The sequence below is a fragment of the Miniopterus schreibersii genome (genome assembly GCF_964146895.1).
Source record: "Miniopterus schreibersii genome assembly, chromosome: 2".
Lineage (NCBI taxonomy): Eukaryota > Metazoa > Chordata > Mammalia > Chiroptera > Miniopteridae > Miniopterus > Miniopterus schreibersii.
This window is the reverse complement of record NC_138102.1, coordinates 108,148,873-108,172,772: the sequence shown is the minus strand read 5'-3', so window position 1 is coordinate 108,172,772 and position 23,900 is coordinate 108,148,873. Positions and strand designations below refer to the sequence as shown.

Below are 23,900 nucleotides of genomic sequence, written 5' to 3'. Positions count from 1 at the left end.
TCTTCCGCTTCCGGTCTACCCGAGCCGAGTCTGTACTTTGCCGGCACAGTTTCGCCACGACAGTGGCTTTTTGTGCGGACTCTGAAATACGCAATAACAGTAGAAATCCTCCTTCTTACACTTTTAAAATGACTAAGCTGAAGCATGGTGAAACAAGGAAGGGGCACTTAGATCGAGGAATTTTCTACAGGGTTCCAGGAAAGGAAAAGGTGTGGGCGAATCGGCCGAAGCGGATTTGCTGGCTGTAAAATCAAGTCGGCGAGTCAGCTGATGTTCCCCGTGCCGCGGCTTCTTGACAGTCCGAGAGTGCGGACCCCTCGGACTTCGGTACTTGGGGAGGTGAGTCCAGAACCAAGAGCGAGGATGCCCCTTCAGAATGAAACCCCCTGCTAGGGCGGCTGTCCCCTCAGTCGGCTGGAGCTTCGCGGCCCCGCAGTCAGCCCTCGGAATCTCCGCTCCATTGGCGGTATGAGTTCGGTCCTGCCCTCCTCCTTCCATCCCATTTTTGCTGGAGAATCCTTCTTTGATTTCACTCCTGCTTTAAAAAAAAAAAAAAAAAAGTAGGGAAAGACAACTAAAGAATACTTTTGTTGAAACAGGTCTGAATGGTGAACCGATTGAAACTAGGGCTAATGGTTATTATTTACGAAAAATTTTAGCCAAGGCAAAGCATTCAGAAAGGTTGGGGGTGGGAAAAGAGGTTGGTATTGAAAGGAGTTCAGTATCGCTGGGAAATAAAGTTTGCACATTTGTGTCTTGGGAGGAGGGGTGCAGGTGCTGGGCGGGGAGGGGGGGGCCGGGAAGCCTGGAGTTACAAGCAGAGTAATTGTAAACTGGGTTATGGAGTTTGAATTTTATTCCGAGACCAGTGGAATGTTATAAAAGTGCCTTCCTTAAGCAGATGAATAACACGGTCAGGTGTCTACTTTGGAACGATTACTATCATTTCAGTGTCGTATTCTGTTTTGTCTCAGAATAGTGTAAGAACTGATTTGATGAGGGAAAGCCTAGAGACTGTGAGTCTAGGAAGAAGGCCGACAAATAAACCTTTACTGGATGTTGACTCTTACACTTTTTTACTAGATTTTCTTCTTTCTGAATAGCATCCAGTTTGCCTTGTGGGATATTTTGTACTTTCCGTTTTCTTTGTGTCTTTTTCCCACGTAGAAGTCTTTCCAACACCCATCTCCCCTTCCCTCTACTCCCAATCCGATCTCGTACATCTAAGATCTCCAAGATCACTTCTTGGTCCCTGATCTGTTTCTTTGACTTTGTATTCACCAACTGTTTTATAAATTGTGTTATCTGCCCACCCATGCATCTCTCCTAAGAATCCTCTCTAATGTTTTCTCCATGTTCTTTTTCTGTTCTTGAGAACCCTGCCTAGGAATGCAAAGTACTCTATGGGCATATTGTTTTCTTAAATAAAGCTTAAAAGGAACTGTTCTGATTTTAAAAAGAAGCGCTTCATTTTCATCACAAAGATGAAAACACAAGGATAAAAGTAGGAAAAACTAAAAATCTGAGTGGCAGAACATTTTCTTAGAAGTGGTACAGCAGTAATATAGTACATTATGGTTTTTATGGACTGATAACCTGCTGCTTTTTTTTTTTTGCTAGTTGTATACATATCCTGCCAAAGAAGATGAAGAAAAACAGAGAAAGATTCTGCAACAGAGAGAGGGAATTTGTGTATAAATTCAAAATAGGTAGTCAGTGCTTAGAACTGAGGGTGCCCCTCAAATTTCCTGTTCAAGAGAATGCCAGTTATTTACATGGACGCCTGATGCTGCTGCACAGTTTGCCATGCTTTATAGAAAAAGGTGAGGACTGATTTTTAAATACCACTTTATTATTTTCCTAGAGTCTCTGTCATTAAAAGTTTCATATTAGAAAGTATAAAACTAAGAAGCTTTGGAAAGAGCCATAAAATATGAAGTGTTTAACTGCTTTTAAGAATAAAAAGGTGCCCCAGAACTTTGTTTTACTTAGTGCTTTTCCCTATAACCTTTGTAGTTGTTTATAAGGCAGGTTAGTGTAAAAATTAAATTATATAATGAAAAATTAGTTACAAAGTCTGGAGTAGAAATTTTAACCTCTTAGTTGGGTGGATTCATAAGGCAGTTCAGCTATCACTTATATTATAGAATTATATTGCTAAATGCATTGCCTCTATAATGATCTGGTTTCAGTTCCTGAGATGTCATGGAAGAGAAAGACTTTAAATCTTTGAATAATTTTTGCTCACTTAAATTCCATAAGGTCATCTGTATTAAACCATTTTTAAAAGTCTATGTTCTATCTCACAGATAAGGAAAACAATTTTATTTGAGAATGTGTTGGATCATAGAAAGTTAGAGTTAGGGGAACATAGAAACTTTCTACAATAATCTCATTGTACAGATAAGGAAATCTGCACATAAAAAGGTTGAATTATTTGCCTAAGGCAGTGGTTCTCAAAAGTTGTTTCATGATTAGAAGCAGTAGCATCACCTGGAAACTTGTTAAAGTTGCACATTTTTGGGCCTCACCTCATTCTTGCTGAATCAGAAACTCTGGGGTAGCATGCAGCAAGCTATTTCAGTAAACCCACCAGGGGATTCTGATGCATGCTAAAGATTGAGAACCAATGGTCTAATGTAACATGGTGGAGAGAACCAAGACTAGAACACAAGTATTCTGACTTCTATCCCAGTGCTCTTTCCATTATATCAGTATCTAAGTATTATCTCTAAAATTGGGATTATAGAGCGTCAGAATTAAATAAGTTTTAATACACTATTCAAAAGAATGTAATACACATATAGGAAACTTTTTCATTTAAATACAGTAAACGTCAAACCCTTGAAATCTGTAGAAGTTTTTCTGTGTGTGATTTTACCTACTCAATTTCAAACTGAAACATCAGGCTTAAGAAATTAACATTTCAAATTAGTATTAAGGTTATACATAAGAGTTAAGAATTTTGACCATTCTCCATGCAATAGCCTGTAATAGTAAAGAAAAATGGTTATGAATTAGTTAAATGATCCCCTAAGCTTATTTTATTTTATTTTATTTAGACATTGTTTTAAGAGTATAAGCTTGAAAAATAAAATTTCACATTGGAATGCTTAGTCAGGTAAAATGTTCCCTGTTTATGTCTGGATTTTGCTGGTGATGGCTTTTTTTACCCTGTTACAGACTTGAAAGAAGCTTTGAGCCAGTTTATAGAGGAAGGATCCCTCAGAGATTATGATAGAGAGGCTGAAGCATCACTGGAAGCTGTGAAGTCAGGTGAAGTAGATTTACATCAACTTGCAAGTACGTGGGCCAAAGCTTATGCTGAGGTAAGAAAATAGATCGGACTATAAATTTCAAGGATATTCTACACTTTGATGAGGATTTTTAAATTACTAATACTGAAATAGGTGTAAAATCCTTTTTTCTCTAATTACAAAAATATGTTCCATAACATACAATATATATTGATGCTTGAGTGCTTACTTTCTATATGAGGGTGATTGTCTAAGACTCAATACTTTATGTAATGCCTTTATAAAATGAGAGGCTACTTTTGTATCTCTAACCAGCATAGGGTTGCCAGATTTAGTACTTAATAATACAGAATACCAATTAAATTAGCATTTCAGATGAACAACTTTATAGATGAGTAACTTTATAGCATAAGTATATCCCACATATTCTATGGAACATACTTATAGTCAAAAATCATTCATTGTTTATCTGAAATTCTAATTTAACTGGGTGACTGTATTTTATCTGGCAACCCTAAACTAGCAGTAGTAGCTTATTTTAATCTGGTTTACTTTTGTCCTCTCACTTATCCCTGTTGTTAGTTACATAACATTAACATTTTTCCATTTATATAATATACCTTATTTCATAAAGTCTAAGATGCCATTGATCATAACACACATCATTATTTATTTACTACTAAGAACACCTCTACCTTTAAACTATGATAGAATGCCAAGATTCCATCAAATATAAGATATATGCTGATTTTGGGGAGCTATAATACGAAAAAATATGTCTTAGAATTGATGAAATATAGTATGTTGAGAGTCTGTTATATGCCAGGTACTGTACTAGGTACTGGGTATAAAATAGTGAGCAAGACAGTTACAAAATGAAATTTACATTTAGAGAGCCAGATACAGAACTAGGTAAACAGACAAATAAATCTAGTAATTGCAAGCTATAATGAATGAATTACATTCCACTTTAAGGAACTCAGTTCATGAGAATTTGAAAGAAATCAACTTTATGGGGCCATATTTGTTATTCCAAGCAGTTTTCTCTGTGCCCAGAAAGGTTTCCTAGTATTTATAAAAGATGACACTATGTTCATGTATTATTTTAAATAATAAAAAACATAATTATTTTATTTAAAAAATATGTCTGTAATAATTACAATTTAAAGAAACCTAACCTTTCTGCTGATAAAAAAAAAAAAATAAAGCTTTAAAATATATTAAAAGAATAATTCCACTTAATTTATTCGACCAATATTTTTGTACGTTTGAGATGGGTTGGGTGTACAGCTGAGGATAAGTCTTTTCCCTCAGGAAGCATTCAGTTTAGTAGGAAAGATACAAAGAAACGCACAGATTGTTGTAACTGTGCAGTCAGTGTTAGGTCAGAGTAAATACTGTGGGATCATGTAGAGAAGTTGGAAGAAAGAATGGTCAAGAAAGAGTTCTTGTGGAAAGCAACAGTCCTCTAGGATTGTTCTTGTTTTGATATAAAATCTGAAAGCAGAACCACTCCTATCCCTGATCTTATGTAACCAATGAGAGAGCTTCCCAAATACTAGGTCAATAAATGCTTATTTGTTTATCTTATTATAAAAATAATTATCACATTTACAAAATTTATGGTTTTACTTATACTTTTGTGCTTTAGCCATTCTAAAAATAGGAATTAGACTATCTTTCAGATTAATGATCCTAACAATAGTAACAATAATATAACTTCAATGTAACAAAATAATAACACTTTGTACTTATTAATTTATGTAATCACAAGAGTACAGATAAACAGTGAATTAAAATCATCAGTATCAATTGAGCAAGTACTCTATTCTACCCTATGCAAATTTAGTAGGTAGGTAGCACTTTTTGTTTTGTAGAATTCAGATTTCTGGTAATGCCAGAATTCTAGAACTATAGTAGCTTGTTCATCTTTACTTATTTATTTATTTTTTTAAATATATCTTTATTGATTTCAGAGAGAGGAAAGGAGAGGGAGAGAGAGAGATAGAAACATGAATGATGAGAAAGTAATTGGTTGAGCCCGCAACCCAGGCATGTGCCCTGACCGGGAATCAAACCCCGATCGCCTGGATCCTAGGTCGATGCTCAACCGCTGAGCCACGCCCAGCCAGGCGCTTGTTCATCTTTAAAGAATTAAGTAAAGAAAAAGCAAAGAAGCTATTTCTAACAGTAAATAGGAAATAGTGACAGGAAAATAACTGAGAAGTCCTAACTATTGCTATGCCTGTACCCACTGGATATATTTGGGCTCTCACTGGTGGTGAAAATTATAAAAGCCAAGCAGCTCAATACAAGCTCGAGAAATATGGGAATCAGTGACTAAAAGGAAGGAATTAAAAAAGAAAAGGAACTCTGTAGTAGATTGCAAAAGGGCTGGCAGAGATGAGAAGCTGCAGCTTTGCGGAGATTAGAAGAACCAAAGTATGACTGGTGCCATACTGATAGTGGAGGCAGAAAAGAGTGGCAGATGAGACAGAAGAGTGCTAAAGCGTTTCTGTAACATACATGTCAGCAGAATTTCAGTAACCTTGAGACGAATAATAGCATTAATAAAGAGGCGAAATAACAGAATATTTATAGGAATACCAGTTACCTAGTGTTATGAGGGAATGAGCTCCATTTTCTAGAAATGGATTTACTAGATATTTCAGATGTAACATACTTAAATCATGAAACTTTTATTTTAACCACCTTTTGATGAAGATCTTTTTAAAATGTAGTACACACTTCCTTGCTTTATAAGCATGGTTTATTAAATTCAGTTCTAACTTTTTGTTGACCCCAGGTCATCATTGTAAATATAAATGATTATACCTTTATATGATACAGTGAGGCTACAGAGGGAGGCTTCTCTGTCCCATCATCGCAGAGATGTGCTGAATATGCTGCTCTTATATAAGGAATTTTCACTGTAGAGGACTATTATCCCTGATACTTAGAGTTGGGCTTTAATTGATGTACTAGTGTGGTATAAGGAGGTTCTTATGGTTTACTGGGTTGTGTGTGACTGTTAATTCCTACTTTGTAGAGTAATTCTACTTTCTTCTGCATTTCTTTTTCTTGTCTACCATCAGAGGATCTTCTTTTTCTGCTTCTAGTCCCTAAGAACCTAATTATACTGTTTCTTCTAATAACTACTGTATCTTTTGCTGTTGCATTAGATTTTTTTTAAATGAGAAGTAAACTTAGGTGGGTAAGGAAAGGCAAAGAGAGGACTCATTGACAAAATTGTGAAGTTGGCTCTTTATTTTTGGTGGTGCCCTATCTTCATTTCAGTACTGTTCTCTTCTTAGTTCTCTTTGTATTGATTCATTCAGCAAATGGGTATTGAGCATCTGTTATATATCAGATACTGTGTTAAGCACTTGGGATATAACAACAAAATAGACACAGTTCTCACCTTCACAGAGTTTACAGTCTAGCAGGGAGACAGATCATTAAAATTAAATTCACTGGAGTGTGGTAGGTGCTTTGAGAGGGGGACTACAGGATGCTATGAGAACACAAAGCAGGTGCACCTATTCTAGTCTAGAGAACTTTGGGAAAGCATCCCAGAGAAAAGAGGAATTTGGTTGAGACCTGAAAGATGAGTTGGAAATAGGCAGGTGAAAGGTGTATGGTGGGGGGAGTGGAGAGAGAATATCCTAGGCAGAAGGTATAACATATATAAAGGCCTGAAGGTGAGAGAGAGCCCATGGCACATTAGAAAAACTGAAAGAAGTTTGGAATGGCTAGGAAAGAGTCTTGTGAGCCATCCTGAGTTTTGTCTTGAAGCTCAAGGAGTTTAGCAGCGTCAGAGGAGTTTAGCAGAGGAGTGAGAAGACCATATTTACATTTCAGAAGATCCGTGTATTAGTGTGAAGACCACCTTGGAAGGGAAAAATTTGGAATAAGTTAGAAGACTGTTGCAGTTATAGGAAAGAAATGATGAAACCCTCGTCTAGATAGTGGTATTAGGGATAAAAAGATAACGAATTATTTTTTTCATATATTTATTTATTCAACAGCTACTTTATGCGGGTCCTGTGCTACGCTTCAGGGGTATATCAGAACAGATTTGGTCCTTGTTCTCATGTGCTGGCAGTGAAAAAGAGAGTTAACAAGTAAGCGCATGACTAATTCATACTTGTAAACATCTTATAAGGAAATAAGTGGGGTGCCAACAGAGGGAACTCTGAAGGGGGAGAGGTGGGATGTGAGAACCTAATTGATATGGGTTAGAGACCTCTTCTCTAAGGAGGTACCATTTAAGCTCAAACTTAAAAGATAAAAAGATCACTTACCCAGATTTCTGGTCTGGACTACTGGGTAAATGTTGAATGGTGGCTCCATTCATATGAGGAGAGGCAAGTTTTGGCATAAAAGTGATGGCTTCAAAATGTCAAGTGCCTATAAGACACCAAGTGAAGAGGTCTCATAAGCACGTAACTATATAGACCTGGCACTCAGGAAAGATGATTGGACTAGAGACATAGGTGTGGAAGCCATTCATATATAGGTGAATTTGGAAGTCATGGAATAAATGAAATTGTGCAGGGTGATTATGTAAAATGAGCAGATTAGATGCCTGGACAGAATCCTGACAAAATCTTATATTATAATTGTGTACTGACTCACTTGTATCTCTACTTGTGGACATCCTGGAGATGCCTACTTTACTCTCTATTATAGCCCTGTATCTAGCACAGTGCCTGCAAATAATAGGGCTTTGGTATGTTTTCAATGGATGGCAAAAAATGGATAAGTGAATATACAAATAAATGAACAGACACTAGCCCTTAAGTGATAAGCAGAGGAAGAAGAACCTGCAAAGGAAAGAGGAACTGGCCAGAGATGAGGAAAGAAGGCAAAAGTTTATGGTTTCATGAAGGAAAAAAAGAGGCACCAAGAAGGAGGAAATATTCAACAGTGCCAGGTGCTGCACTGAAGATCAAGCAAGGAAAAGACTCAATAACATCCATGGGATTTACCAAGTAACCTTATCTGTGCCAAGATCATTTTCAGTGGGGTTGGTGGGGGCAAAAATTAGATTTCAGTGACTATAAGATTGTGGGAGTATGGAAGTAGAGAGAATGAATGTAGATAACTTGAGACATTTGGCTATATAGAGAAGAAGGATGAGGCACTTTAAAAATGGGAAACCGGTCAGAGGTTTGGATTTTTTTAAGATGGTAGAGATGAAGACTAGAGGGGATAGAACCCAGAACTCAAGTAGAGAACTAGTCTTTAGTGGGGTGGGGGACACTTCTTTCACCATAGCAGAAAGTAAGAAGAAAAGGGTGGATATAAATTAAGAAAATTTTGCTACTTTGGTAGCAGAAGTTGAAGATATTTTTTTCTAACTGCTTCTACTTTATCGAGAACTAATAAAGACAGGACACCTTTTGGGATGATGTTGGGGACTGATGAGATAGTTGGATGCTTGAGGAGAGAACTGATCAGAGAAAGATAGGATTGCTGCCCTGGCTGGTGTGTCTCGGTTGGGCATCGTTCTGTGCTCTGGAAGGTTGCTGGTTCCATTCCCAGTCAGGGCATATGCCCGGGTTGTGGGCTCGATCCCCAGTAGGGTACATGCAGGAGACAGCTGATTAATGATTTGTTCTCACATTGATGTTACTCCCTCTTCTTTATCCCTCTCCAAAAATCAATAAAAAATAAGAGAGAAAAAGAAAGATAGGATTACCATGCATCATTGAAGGGAAAGGTTAGTCACACCAGTCCGCCACCATAAACTTTAGAGTTTTTGTAGTTTTTCTGCCGCAGCTCTCTACAGCCTGACTGTAAGATTTAGAGTTTTTTTTAGGTGGGCAAGAGAAAGATACCAGTCAAGGGAGTTGAGGATTTTGGCAAGACAGAGGTTGAATGCTGGACCATGAAATGTAAGCTACATAGGGAAGAAAGGGAAGCTAGGTGTGAGCTAATGGCTGATAAAAAATGAGAAAATAGAAGGGTTTATGGAATGGAGGTCCTGATGAGGTTGAAGAACCAATTGCCTGGGAGTTACTGAAAGAGAAATCTTGGTTGGAGAGTATAGTCAGAGACTGAATGAATTTTCAAGGTTGAGTTGTTCCTAGTGATGATACAGAATGGGTGACTAGGTGGAGTGAAAGACTTACTAAAGATAAGGAGTTCAGGAAAGTAAAAAGGCAAGGCATGGGATGGGTTATCCACATGTACATCCAAGTGATCAGGGTTGATGACAGGTTGTGGGGCAGGGGGGAAGTGTGTGAGCTTAGTGCCAAAGCTTTAAATGAATGAGGGTGAGTGACAGGTTGTTAGATAACCATGCCCTTAAAGATAAGGGATGCCAAATGGTTTGAGCCTCAAAGAAGCTGACCTTTATGGCAGAATGTGGACCAGGTGGAGAAATAATAGCCTGGACAGTGAATACTTTTCTCTCAGCAGACCTTTACTCAGTGCCCCATTCCTCTCAGCTGTCACAGCCCCCTTTCTAATATCATCTCTCCTGAGGCAATGGAGGAGGGGGGAGTTAGGTCAAGGGAAAACTCTATATAAATAGTGCTTCTCATATAGGTAGCTTCTACCTATTCTTAAAGCTTGCTCTGGGCTGAGTTTTCAATTGATGATGCAAATTATTACAGGTAACTGATATGGCTAGTGGGGTTACTTCATGTCTGGTGTTATGGACAGCCAGGGAGATCCCTATGATCTTGCACTGGCTCCTTCCTACAAAATTTTAGCTGAGACTGAAGTAAATTTTTAACTGAGTTTAAGTCACATGGGCTGGTTATAATTCCTAGAGCAGTGCCAGGTTTAAAGATATGGAGCAACTATCAGAATGTGGTCTCAGGTTTTCAGAGACACAGGGTAGATAAAATCCATGTTCTAGATTCAAGTGAGTCATCTCAAACTCTTCCCTCCTGATCTGGCAATTGATTGAAGTATAAGTGAAAGAAAACCAGGGGGAAAATTTTACCTATTGATTGACCAAGTTCAAAATACCTGTTTTTATGATTTATACATTTGCTTTATTTTTAAATTAAATTATTACTCTTAGTTATGTTATAGATTACAGTTTTTAGTATTTTCATTGATAAGAAAAGGGAACAATTTAGATTTTTCTTTTTTTACAGTTGCTTGTCTACAATGATAAATAATGGAAAACACATTGAAATCTTTGTGTAATTTCCACTTTTGCCATTAAATTGTATTATCCTTGACAAGGGACTTCTCAGCATGTCAGTTTCCTCACTTGTAAAGCACTATGTCTGTCTGATGTGTTAAGACATCACATGTCTGTGGGACAAGCTTCTGTACCTCCCTGAGTGGATTTGTATGTGTGCTGAGGGTATCCCTATGTGCCTCTCTCTGTGTTTCTGTTTTTGTCGTTTATCAGTATTTACTCAGTCTCTTTACCATTTGATAGCTGCTGTTTTTATGTACCTAAAAGCATGTGTACATTTTAAGAAAAAAGCAGAATACTAGAAAAAAGTCAGAATAAGAAAATTGCATGTTTATTGGGTTTTCAAAGTCGTTGCCACCATACTTTGGACCACATAGGTAACCTCATTTTCTAAATATATAGCCTACAAAACAATGTATTTTTTAATAGTGAAAAGTTTTCCTGATTATGTAATTAATACATGCAAATTATTATATTATATAATACATTATAATATAAAGAAAGCAAAGCTCATCAGCAATCCCACTGTCCTGAAATAGCCATCATTAGCATTTTGTTGATCATCCTGTGTATGTATGTGTTATTTTACAGATACTGGATTATAGCATACTTAGTTTTGTCTTTTGTTTTTATTGTGGACAATTCCTATCTCTTCCTCCACATTAGCCCCTCCCCATCCCTGCCTCCAGGTAACCCATATTAACAACTTAGTTTACATCTTTTAATTTTGTGTGTGTATATTCAGATAGTCCTAAATAATCAATATATACACATGTACAAAAATGGTATCATAATATACATACTTTTCTAGTAGTGTGTTAAGTACAAATCCTATGTCATGTTTTAAGAATGTCTATGTATCATTTGTAGACCACATTAGAGCATGCAAGGCCTGAAGAGCCCAGCTGGGATGAAGATTTTGCAGATGTGTACCATGACCTAATCCATTCTCCTGCCTCTGAAACGCTCCTAAATTTGGAACATAATTACTTTGTTAGTATCTCAGAACTGATTGGTGAAAGAGATGTGGAGCTGAAAAAATTACGAGAGAGGTATTTCAGTAATTTCTTGCATTATCATAATTGTTACATTGTCAAATGTGGTGGCCTGCAAATTTGTTTTTATTTTGTTATGAAAGTGAAGAACAAAATGGGAAAAATTCTTTAATATTAGAAATTAATTTTCTTGTGTGTTTAAATCTGTAATTTCAACTGGGACATCCTCATAGGTTTATAAAACTTCTCAAGTGATTTACCTAAATAAATTATGGTGGCTTTACATATTATTTCTCATAAGAGGAATAACTTACTTCTGTTAAAGATTTGCTTTGTTCCAGGCACTGTACAAAGTGCTTTGGATGCTGTTTTAGTCAGTTCAGGCTGCTATAAGCAATACCATGGACTGGGTAGCATGAACAACAGAAGTTTATTTCTTACTCCTGGCTTATAGGTAGTACCTTCTTGATGTGTGCTCACATGGCCTTTCCTCACTGTGTGCTCCTAGTGTGTCTCTTCTAGAGAGAGAGCTCTAGCATCCCTTCCTCTAATTCCATTATGAGGACTTCAACTTCATAACCTTTTCTAAACCTAATTACCTCCCAAAAGCTCTACCTTCAAAATCCATCACATTATGGGAGTGGGGTTAGGGTTTAACATATGAATTTGGAGGGGACGCCAACATGCAGTTCATAACAGATACTCTATTTCATTTGATCCTTACCACAACCCTACTATTATACCCATTGTACAGATGAGGAAACTGAGGCTTAAATAAGTTAAGTAACTTGTCTAAGGACAAGCTAGAATTTGAAACCAGGAAGTCTAACTCTAAAGCTCGTAAGTACTGTATCGTACTGCCTCCCTGTTCAGAACCTATTTAAAACTGCTGTGACTAAGTCCATAGTCTCTCTCAGTTCTTTTTGTAAGCTTATTTACGTTAGAAAAAAAGCAACACACTAGTATTATTCCAAGAAATTTTTATTAGATTTGAATTCATTTTGTATGAATTACTTAGTACAGTATGTGAACTGTACTGTTTTTATGATCCTTTTTTTTTCTTCAGAGTAAGTAAAAAATTGCTAGCATTATTTATTTTAAAGCATACCTTTCCAGACTGCTTCCTAGTAATTCCATAATTGTAGTAATAACTCAGGACACACTTCTAGATAATCCATTTTGATCTAGCTGATTCTAATAACATTTATTACCTTAAAAACACTTATTTAAGACTTTAGGTATACATGGCATTAAGATGATTTTTTAGTGTTGCTGACTTAAAAGTTCTTTGATTGTGAAAGTGTATTAGTAACAAATTATATATTATGAAATCAGTCCCAAAGAAGTAAATTTAAAATGGTATACTGTTTTGCTTCTGGCCTTCATTAGCTTTGCATTAGAAAACTTTGGGCCTAGCAAGATAATAATGTGTTAATTTGAAGGTTTTCATAGTTAAGAAAACTTAAAACACAAAAATCATAAGCAAATAGATTTAATCATTTTTCCTGTGGGCTACTGTCTTATTACAGCATTCTTATTACATTGCATGTATTTGTAAATTTTCATAATAATTCTATCCTCTGGATCTTTTATTATCATATCTAATGGTATTAGAACTGTCTCTGTGTCAAAAAAAAACATGATGTTTTAAGACATTTGCCACTCTTTATGGGTTTGCTGACTGGCTGCTTTGAGGCAGTTTATTTTTTTCTAGATGGGATACCTGCAGTATGGGTAGTTGCTACCATGTAAATAGTTGATTTTTTTCTTGTTCTTTATATGTAGCTAATAAAATTGCTAATATAATTTTTAAAATAAGAACAAAGATCAGATTTTTAAAAATATATAAAAATATAATTACCTAATACTAGTTAATTATCTTCAGTTTAACTTCATTCATTTGATTTTTTTCCTACCAGGGCTTCAAATAATAATCATTCTGAATCTGTTCTTGGATCTCAGGTTTTCTAGGACTGCAGTCATTCTACCTATTTAGGTATATTTAAAAATTCCGAGCTCAGCCATCTATAGTTTATGTCAATAGCCTTTACTTGTTCTTTTATTTGACTGTGAGCTCCTCTGAATTGTGGCCCACTTTGCTGCCTACTTACTACACCTTCCAGAAAATTTCAGAAGTGGCCATCAGTATGCTATGACTGTTTACCTTTTGGGAAGCTGAATTAACTTACTAATTTTCTGCATTTACTGGAACTTTATACTTTTTCCCCCCCTATCTTGGAATAGTTTGGTTTATGTTAATTTTTGAAATGTCCTTTGGCTACACTTCTTGATGGGGCTTTGCTTTTTTTTCTTTCTAAAATATAAACACTATTTGAATACATTTATTTTAAAACCTGTTTTATAGTTTGTCTTTCACATATCCAAACTGTTAGCTTGAACAGGAAAAATAAGCTATGTTCCTCTTAAGGTATGTAGTATCTATCGCAAAGGTGAACAGTATACTTAAGGTAAGTTGGAATTCACTGATATGTGGAATTTTACCCCCAATTTTGGTGCTTAATTCATTTATCCAATTCATGAGCAGAAGTGATACATTTTCCTATTCTCCTTTTAATTCCATTTTACATCTTTAAAAAATAGTTTCTAAGCACAGCATAAATGCAGTTATAATGATCTTTTTTCCAAAGTGTGTTCAAGATAATGTACAGGTTGTCAGAATTGTCATCCCTGACATACTGAACCAATACATAGTAGTTTATCTGAAATATAATAAAATTTCCTTTGATCTTAATCATAGAATATATATACTGTATTATTAATACAGGCTGGAGCAAAAGTAGGTTTATAGTTGTGAGTACACGAAACATAGAATTTATTCTTGTATTATTATTCATTAATTATTGTATTTTTTTATATGAACAATTGTAACTACTTTGCCCCACCCTCTATATCATTAGTTACTGTGTTTCTGACACATTTAGGGTAAAATAAATTTTCATGAAATTTTATTTGTTGAGTTCTTATTTATTAGTCTTACTTTTTCCTCACTGGATATTTGCTTCTTTTGGCAAACCAGTTCAGGGTATTTTTTTTAATGTAAAAATGGCAGTGATATTTTTTATCCACTAGAGGGAACATGTGTAATGTAAAATATTAATATATTCATATGGAAGTTTGCACTTATAAATATTTGGCAGTTATTTCTGTTTCAAATAAAAATCTTACTTGCCAAAATAATCTTCACCTGACCTCTAGAAGTTATTAAAAAATTAATGGGGCCACCTACATTAGATTTAAGTGGGGGCTAAATGGTATTGAATATTTAATACTAGGAGGAATATATAGAAATGTGTAAATGTATAACGTATGAATGAGTTTCATTTATCATATACATATAAGTATCTTAATCAGTTGTTATAAAGAAGCATAAACTTGCTTCTAAGAGCTGTTTACTTAAATTAACTAGAATGAGGTAAAATTCTTTTAGTTGATGTTTGTTTCATTCTTTCCAACTTTGTTTGGACTGTGTTTTAGAACAGACTTTTTAATATATATCAGAAGATAATTTTTTAATTTGAAAATTTTCATGAACTTATTTATTAAAATATAACATTAGAGAACAGGCCACAAACTGTATGTGTACAGCTCACTAAACTTTCACAAAGTAAGTACACCCATGTAATCATCACCTGGCTCAAGAACTAGCATATTTCCAGCACTGCGAAAGACTCCTTTTTGCCCATCTAGTCACTACCCATATCCCCCATAAGTAACCATCATATGAACTTATAATACCTTTGATCAGTTTTACCTGTAGGGAAAACCATTTTTAATTTCTGCGCATTATTTATTTGGATAGATGAAAAAGGTAGGACTAAAACATGTCTTCAGAAGTATTTTATATTCCAGACTGTGAAGGGAACTTGTGACTTAATTTAGGTTGATTCTGAGACCCTAATTGGTAACTTCTGGTTATAATATAAACTAACTTTCAAAGGTTGGAGTTACTTTAACTTATGTACAAATAAATAGAAAATGTATTTAAGCTGAAATTGCAGAGTATCTTCTCTGAGGAATCTGCAGATGAAAAGGGGTTTGGACTTTTAACCATTGGCCATAGAAATTGAAAGATGACTTAGATTTTGACTGCTTTCATTTCTGCATTAAATTTAGGTTAAAAATTAGCTACACAAATGATGTTATTGATACTATATGAAATTATCATTATTATTTCCACATCTCCACATCCAAGCCTTCAAAATGCTTTCCAGGTATTATAGTTGCCATTCTTGGACATACTCCTATAAAATAAAAATTTTATTTCTACTTTGCAGAGATTATTCAGTGAATCTGGAGTAGTCATAGACCTTAAAATTCTGATCACTGTATCCGACCTTATTTATGTTTTAGACAAGGTATTGAAATGGAAAAAGTGATGCAGGAGTTGGGAAAATCACTGACAGATCAAGATGTAAACTCACTGGCTGCTCAGCATTTTGAATCCCAGCAAGTAAGTGAAGTACAATGGCTTTTAGATATGCAGTTACTTTTTTTTCTTTTGCTTACTTATTTTCATTAGAAAATTAACTAACTAGTTGGTACATTGTCTCTTTTTAGGACTTAGAAAATAAGTGGTCAAATGAATTAAAACAATCAACTGCCATCCAAAAGCAAGAGTATCAGGAGTGGGTGATAAAACTTCATCAGGACCTAAAAAACCCCAACAACAGCTCCCTCAGGTATTAATCATGTATTATTCTTATTAGATGAAAGTTCATTGTTATTAACAGTTTGTATTTATTGTAAAATTGAACCTTTTTAGTTGTAGATATTTTTAAGTTACCAATGAAAATTCAAGATAATTTTATACCTTTTTAAAAACCTTTTGTTTTATAGATTTTATGTGGATTATTTGGGAGGGGGATTAATTGGTTCATTTAAAGTAATGATTTCTCCTCTAGAACTTAGCCTTGTAAATCTCTTAGGTGTGTATACCTAAGTACACCGAGTACTATCTCTTGCTTCTTTAAATTGGTTTCCTTTAGTGCAGTAAACATTAATTGAATGCATCTTAAATGCTAAGCACTCTCAAAGCAGAAAAATAAAAATGATACTTGCCCATGTGGAGCTTATATTCTAGAAAGACTGACCTATGAGTAAAGCAATACTGTATAGGATATGTGCAGTAATAGAAGCATGTACAAAGTACAAAAATAGTATAGAGGACTTTTCTTAATTCATAACTTGTATGGTTCCTTATGACCTAAGTGCATTGTGTTTCATAGATCACCCTAGAGCTTGACAGTGCTTATATTATTTCCTGGCTGTATATTCATATTTGAGAATGTCTTTTTCCTTTCAAATCCTAAAGTATATTCAGTTGGAAATATACTTAATACAGTATAGTAATCCTATTTCTAGCATTAGCTGGTATATACTATAAACATCTAGAAATAGCATTTTATTTGTGTAATATCAGTCTCCCACATTAGTCTTGCCTTGAAGACAAAGCACACAACTATTTTTTCTACTGCATACTAGATCCTTATCAAGTGTTTAGCTCTTGATATTGGCACATAAGACATACTCAATAAATATGGACTGGGGACAAGCAGGCAGATGGATGGATTATTAAACTATTTACCTGATATCTATCTCTCCCTTATCTAAGTATCATAATCTTTCATTTGCCTTATTGTTTTCCCCAAGACAACACCTTAGAAAGATTAAACAATTTTAAATATTTTAAATTGGGATAACATTCTTGACAGTAACATATTTGACTATATCCTCATTTTAAATGAAAATAGTGACAAATACAATAAAAAGGGAAAGGTGGGGGGAAAGCAGGACTGGGAACATCTGTATACTATAAGATATAATGATGTTTCTCAAACTGCTGGTTGCAGTTTGCTAGGGACCATTCTAGATCTTTTACTTTCCATTCGGACTTTTAAAATAACAATAAAATGAAGTGGAATGGAAGAGAGTACAGAAGAATTTGGGGGAAATATCAGAGCACATTATGCATGAAACTTTCTATAAATGAATGCGTGTATTGAGGCACAATGTAAAATATGTACTATATATTGTGGTAAAACAATGTGGAAAGTCATTGATTTAGTTAGGGAAGCTGTGAAAACCCCTTGCTGCAAAAATTATCTCTCACTTTCCCGCTGTAGTTACAGAAATTCAATCTATAGGATCGATTCCATTGTGTAAATATTGACCTTTGGCTGCTGCTCCTTTTAAAAACCAGATATTCCCAGGAAAAAATATTTTTATTATGACTTTATTAGTTTGCTTTTCTGTTTTGAAAGGAGTTTTCTTGGGCAAGAGAAATCTGTTTTCAACACAACTATGTACAGGGTAGAGCAAAAAGTAGATTTACAGTTGTGAGTACACAAATCAAAGAGTTTATTGTGTTATTTATTAATTATTGTATTATTTTCCATATGAACAACTGTAAACCTACTTTTGCCCCACCCTGTATAGAATTCCCATGAGATTGATAAAAGTTATATTTTCTTTTTATTCATTTATTTTTGCTTTTTTGTGTTTTTTTTTAAGTCTATTGAAGGAGAAATTACATTAATTAAGTGTAGCCTTTTTTAGATTTACATTTTGATGTGTTTTGACACACTTAAATTGGTCATGAAATCGTGATAGCAGTCAAGATAGAGCGTTTCCCTTTTACACCTCTCTTTTTCCTTTTGCACCTTTATAGTTAGTCTTCTTCCCCCTTGCCCAGCTCCTGGCAATCTGATCTGATTTCTGTCCCTGTAATTTTGATTTTCTAGAATGTCACAGAAGTGGAATCAAACTGTATGTAGTAGCAGTTTATGTCTTGCTTCTTTCATTGAGCATAATGCTTTTGAGACGCATTCATGTTCTATCTATGAGTAGTTCTTAAAGTTTTTATTGCTCAGTAGTATTCTGTTACTCTTTGTTAATTCATTTACTCGATAATGGACATTTACAGTATTTCCAAATTTTGTCAGTTATAAATAAAGCCGCTGTAAACATTTATATATAGGTCTTTGTATATTCATGTTTTTATTTCTCTTATAAATACCTGGTAGTGGAATTGCTGGATCATGTGGTAATATATGTTTAACTTTATAAGAAACTATCAGACTATTTCTTTACACTTTTCCATTCCCACCACCAATGTATGAGGGTTCCAGATGCTCCACGTCCTTGGCAACACCTGGTATTGATATTTAGCCATTCTAGCAGGTTTTAAAGTGGTGTCTCATTGTGGTTTTACTTTGCATTTCTCTGATGGCTAATGTTGAACATCCCTTTCTTTTAGTCCCCAATTCTGAGTCATCTCTAAGTCTGTTTTTCTTGATTGCTTTATCTATTTACGGGGGGGGGGGGGGGGGGAGTTTGTTTGCTTATCTGCCTTTTAGGGGTCGTCTCTCTCTCTCTCAATGCTGGATATTGTATGTATTAGAAAAAGACTGAGATAAATAATATTTATGTCTGTAAATGAACAGGCCATTAATGTGAAAGTCATAGAGATCTAGTCAGCAGTTGAGCTGAGTTTGGTTTTTGTTCCTTCAGTATGTCACAGGCTTTATTTTCTATAGTAGTAAGCTGCCAGTACTTTGTGTTTAGAAGAGGGGCTTTGGGTCCCAAGGGTTTTTCTCCATCATTCTGCTCTATCCTCAGCTTTTGGTAGTCTTTGCAGACCTTGCCACAGCATGAGGTCTCTTTCTGTGCTGTTGCTTGACACCCTAGCAATAGACTGTTGTTTGTTACTTGGTGCTAGGCTTATAGTTGGGGGTGAGAGACAGGTCTCTGTTGTCTTTGTCCAGCTTCAGTCTTGGGCAAGCTTGTATATCTGGGCCTTGGGCTTGGACACCAAGGGGGCACTCTTGTCTCCTGCCCTGCCTCCGGTGTTTTCTTGGAAGCACTTAGTGTAGGCCAATGGAAGAGTTTACAAATGCATGCAAACTCCCCTTGTGCTTGGGCACATAGCTATTCTAAATTTACTTGCTAGCCTATATTTGACTTTTAAGAATTTGTTTAAACCTTGGCTGATTTCCTCTTACCCACTTACATTACACCAACACATTTCTACTATGCTCTGCCAAAAATGAAAATTGTGTCCTGTCTCTCCATGGAGGATGTGTCACAGTTTAGAATTTAGTGTCCTTGGTTGCATTGTTACCTCACATCTCTAATGGGCTTCAGAAAAGTTATGATTTTATATATTATTTGGCTTTTTCTTATTAGAGTGGGAGCAACATTCTCTTGTGACTTTTTGCATCCTAAGATGAGATATTTTATTAATATAAATTTATTTTTAGGTTTATATTTACCATATACTAATGCAGTCAGATTGCTTGGATTAACCCCAAAAATGTAGCCAGGGGAATGGATGACTATTGCAGGCTTATATTATCTTCAGCGTACCATGAAATTTGAATTGAACAGTTATAGTGCCTCTATGGAAACCTTTTCAGGAAATGTAAGAGCAGAGTAGAGCAAAGAGAGAAGTCCTTTAACAGGAGGAGAATGTTGGTGGGGAAAAAATATATCAAAATGAACTTCATCTTTTTCTGTTATTCATTATTTGATTTAGTTTTTAATTTTCATTTCTTTCACTTTGCCCATTTTCTAGTTTTGTCTACAGCCAAACCTAATAAGCAATATCTATTTTTTTAATGTAATTTTGAAGTAATAAGTTAATCCCTTCTTTTAATCATTCTCTTAGGCCATAAAGAAATATTAAATGATAATATATGAATTGATATTGTAATGAATGAAAATGAATTATATCCATTACTTACTGTGAGGAAATGAAAGAACAAGTGGGAATTTTAGAACCTCTCGGTACTTATGATCTTACTTGCGATCATGGATTAAGGATAAGTTTAAGAATAAATTAAGTGCTACTTTCAGCTATTTTATGTCATTTCATTAGAAATCTTTCTTTTCTTTAAGAAAAGTTCTTGACAAACATGCCCCCCCAAATCAATAATTTTATTAATTTCAGTGAAGAAATTAAAGTTCAACCAAGTCAGTTCAGAGAATCGGTAGAAGCAAATGGAAGGATTTATGAGGAACAGAGAAAGTTAGAAGAAAGTTTTACCATTCACTTAGGTAAGCGTATTAATTTTTTGCAGTCATAATTTATTGTAACTTGTGAAATTTTTTTATGCTATAAGAAAAATTTCTAGCATGTGAGTAAAACATCATACCTATGTTATTTTTAATTATGAAGTATACCTGCTCCAAGAAAGGCTATAGATTGTTGGCTATAAGTTTTCTGTTTTAGCTTATATATTATTTTTTGCAAATAAAAAGATTAAATATTACTAGTTATTAAAATGGGAAAATGCAAGGCCCATTTTTAATTATTTGTACCACATATTTATCTGGATTGTCTTAGAGATTTGCATCCTGTTATACTGGATTTTTGTAGCTAAATATCTTTCTGGGGTTGTTGCCTGTTTCTCCCAGGAGCTCAGTTGAAGACCATGCATAATTTGAGATTGCTGAGAGCAGATATGCTGGATTTCTGTAAACACAAAAGAAATCATCGAAGTGGTGTGAAACTCCATCGACTCCAGACTGCCCTGTCACTTTATTCCACATCTCTCTGTGGCCTGGTTTTACTAGTAGATAATCGAATCAATTCGTATAGTGGTATTAAAAGAGGTAAGTCAGCATTATATATATTTATTTCATTAAGTTTCTTTTAATACCATTCTTACAAAGAAAGAAATTAAATTATGGAAAAATTGAAGAAAATGTTTAGTCGCCCCAGTGTTCACGTAGACCAAACAATAACATACCCAGCCACAGCTATTTTAGATTTGTTTCATACTTTAGCATGGGCAGGGTGCTTCAGAATAATTTTTCTTAAAATTCTTTTATATTGTAAATAATACTATTACAGGGTCCTTATTCCAAGGTATAACGGAAAGAATAATCGAGATTTAGAAACAGATCCTCTCTCAGTGAACTTTAATCCATTTGTTACTTTTTGTTTTTTAAATAACCTGTTTCTTAAATGTGCTATGTAAAATTCATACCTTTCTTCATAGTACAACTCACTTTTTATGATTATTTAAAAAATTTTAAATATATGAAGTGTCTTAAAATGTATAACTTTTTAAAAGAAGCTTGAATAGAGTTTATTTGCTATCATAAATGTAAGGACCTTTTTATATATTTTTAGCGCTCTTTGGGCTGGATTATAATCAAAGTATCTATTATTTAAAGAAGGCTTGGAATTACATTAAAATCTTCTTTATTAATTGTTTACTCTTTTGAGTGATTGAGAGATTGTTTCTGATCAAAACAAAATTGCTGTAATCTAACTTCATAAGACATAATTATTGAAAGGACAAGTATAAGAAATCATACTTGTGAATTTTATATTCTATTTCACCAGATCTCCATGTCTGTAAGTAAATACTAAGTATTTGACAGTTCACCTTTAAAGTTTGACCATGTTTTGGGTTCCTTAGATTTTGCCACAGTTTGCCAAGAATGCACTGACTTCCATTTTCCCCGAATTGAAGAGCAACTGGAAGTTGTCCAGCAGGTGGTACTTTATGCTAGAACCCAGCGCAGGAGTAAGTTGAAAGAATCACATGGTCAGTAAAACTCAAATTTTTTAAAATTTCACTTTCAGTATGTTCTGTCCCTACATACTCTAATAGCATATGGTTCATCATTGAAATACAGAAAATTGCATTGGTAGAGAGGTGGAAGAAAGGAATTAAGAACAAAATCCAAGATCTTTAGGAGCTTAGATTCTGATCTTAATTCCCTTTTTTGCATGATTTTGTTCAAGATCCTTAGCAAAAACTTATTCAATTTTACTTCTGTAGTTATATTTGAAATAGGCACTCCGTGGAAAGTTGCTAATCTTTCAACCCAAGTTCCGTATCTAAAATGGACATAATTTTTACTGCAGGTGGCATTGGAGAGCCAGAATAAATAGTAGCACAAAATACACACTTTTTATATCCTTCATCCACTTAGGTAGCATGAAGCCAATTATAAGAATTATTTTTGGTTGTTCTTTTAAAAAATTTCTATGTCCAGAAGTATGTCCTGCTTTTTCTTTATCTGTCCACAATATGAACATTTTTTCTAACAATTTAGGAAATTTACTGGGAAATGATTTCAAAGTTATGGAAAAAGTTCATGGCATCTTTCTTCAGAGGATATATATATAGAGAGAGAGAGAGACTTAAGGAAAGACAAAGGTAAAAGGAAAAACTGACTCAAATTACAGAGTAATTCTGGCTTTTTCACTTAATGATTTATCTTGGACATCATTTCATATCAGTACATAAAGAGCATCCTCATTCATTGCAGGATATGTCATTATTAATCATTTCCATGATAGACATTTAATCTGTTAAAAAGTTGTTGCTATTATAAGTAATAATGCATGAATAACCTTGAACATTCATCGTTGTGTGTGTATGACCATATCTATAGAATAGATTCCTAAAGAGAAATTTCTGGATTAAAGGACACGTACATATATAATTTTGACTGTTAGCAGTCGCTCTCCATAGCGGCTCTCCCAGTTTCTGTTATCACTGTAGGTAACTGTGGCTTTGCTGTGGCAGCCTGTGTTACATAGGACAGAGCCAGGCTGAGCACTAGGAAATCGGCAAGGGAACATATTCTAACAGTAAAATTTCAGTATGTCCTCTTACTCATCTATCATCTCCTTCCTTCATCCCATTCAAATTAGCAATGATGCGATCAGTAACATTATAATATTATTCTTAGTAGTGACTAAAACATGAGATTGAGATCATGACAGGTGTGGGAGAAGGAGGATTCTAAGTATATTTGTGAGAGATAGCAAGTGTGCAGTAAATGACAGGAAGTTTTTAAACCACGTACGCTTAAGGCAACGTGTGTACATCATGGTACTATTTTGTTTTTGTTCAAGCAACTATTTTGTGGTTTAAGTGAGTCAGTGAAACAAGTAGGTTTGTAAAAGACAACTTTCTTAAAGGGACCAGCATGTTGTTACAGAAGAGTTTTGTGAAAATACTTTGTCTTTTCCTTTTCTGTGCATGCCCACATATTTGTTCTACACATTTATATCCTGATACACAAGTGCCTTTTTATTTTAAGGTATTCCATTGTTTACTTTGTTTATTATATTAGCATCTTTATATTGCTACAAAAACAATTTGTTTTTTGTACACATTTTATATACATTTTTTAAAAAAATGAAAAATAGCCATTTTCTTAGTGTTACAAGGTATTGCCATTAAAACATGGAAAGGGGGCCCTGGCTGGTGTGGCTCAGTTGATTGGAACATAGTCCCATACACCAAAGGGTCGAGAATTCGATTCCCAGCCAGGGCACATACCTAGGTTGCCGGTTCAGTTCGTAGTGGGGGTGTGTACAAGAGGCAGCTGGTCAATGTTTCTCTTTCACAGTGATGTTTCTCTCTTTTTCCCTTCCTCTCTCTTAAAAAAAAAAAAAAAGTGGAAAGGGAAATGGACTATGAACTGTTCTCTCTT

General features: G+C 34.8%; 1 protein-coding gene across 5 annotated transcripts in view; it reads left to right on the top strand.

Annotated features, from left to right (window-relative positions):
- Nucleotides 1-21: 21 nt before the first annotated feature.
- The window catches only part of FERRY3 (FERRY endosomal RAB5 effector complex subunit 3), a 42,097-nt gene continuing 18,218 nt past the window's right edge, over nucleotides 22-23,900 (top strand). Inside the window, exons 1-10 of one of the 5 annotated variants that reach the window (XM_081128799.1) lie at nucleotides 245-339; nucleotides 1,621-1,823; nucleotides 3,184-3,329; nucleotides 7,286-7,381; nucleotides 11,293-11,474; nucleotides 15,789-15,888; nucleotides 15,996-16,117; nucleotides 20,386-20,492; nucleotides 20,853-21,050; nucleotides 21,866-21,994. In XM_081128799.1, the coding sequence (XP_080984925.1) occupies nucleotides 15,802-15,888; nucleotides 15,996-16,117; nucleotides 20,386-20,492; nucleotides 20,853-21,050; nucleotides 21,866-21,994 (643 nt within the window). In that variant the 5' untranslated portion in view covers nucleotides 245-339; nucleotides 1,621-1,823; nucleotides 3,184-3,329; ... (1 more) ...; nucleotides 11,293-11,474; nucleotides 15,789-15,801. Of the gene's footprint in view, nucleotides 467-1,620; nucleotides 1,824-3,183; nucleotides 3,330-7,285; nucleotides 7,382-11,292; nucleotides 11,475-15,788; nucleotides 15,889-15,995; nucleotides 16,118-20,385; nucleotides 20,493-20,852; nucleotides 21,051-21,865; nucleotides 21,995-23,900 lie in introns of all 5 variants that reach the window. The other 4 variants (XM_081128798.1, XM_081128795.1, XM_081128796.1 and 1 more) reach the window with 4 other exon arrangements.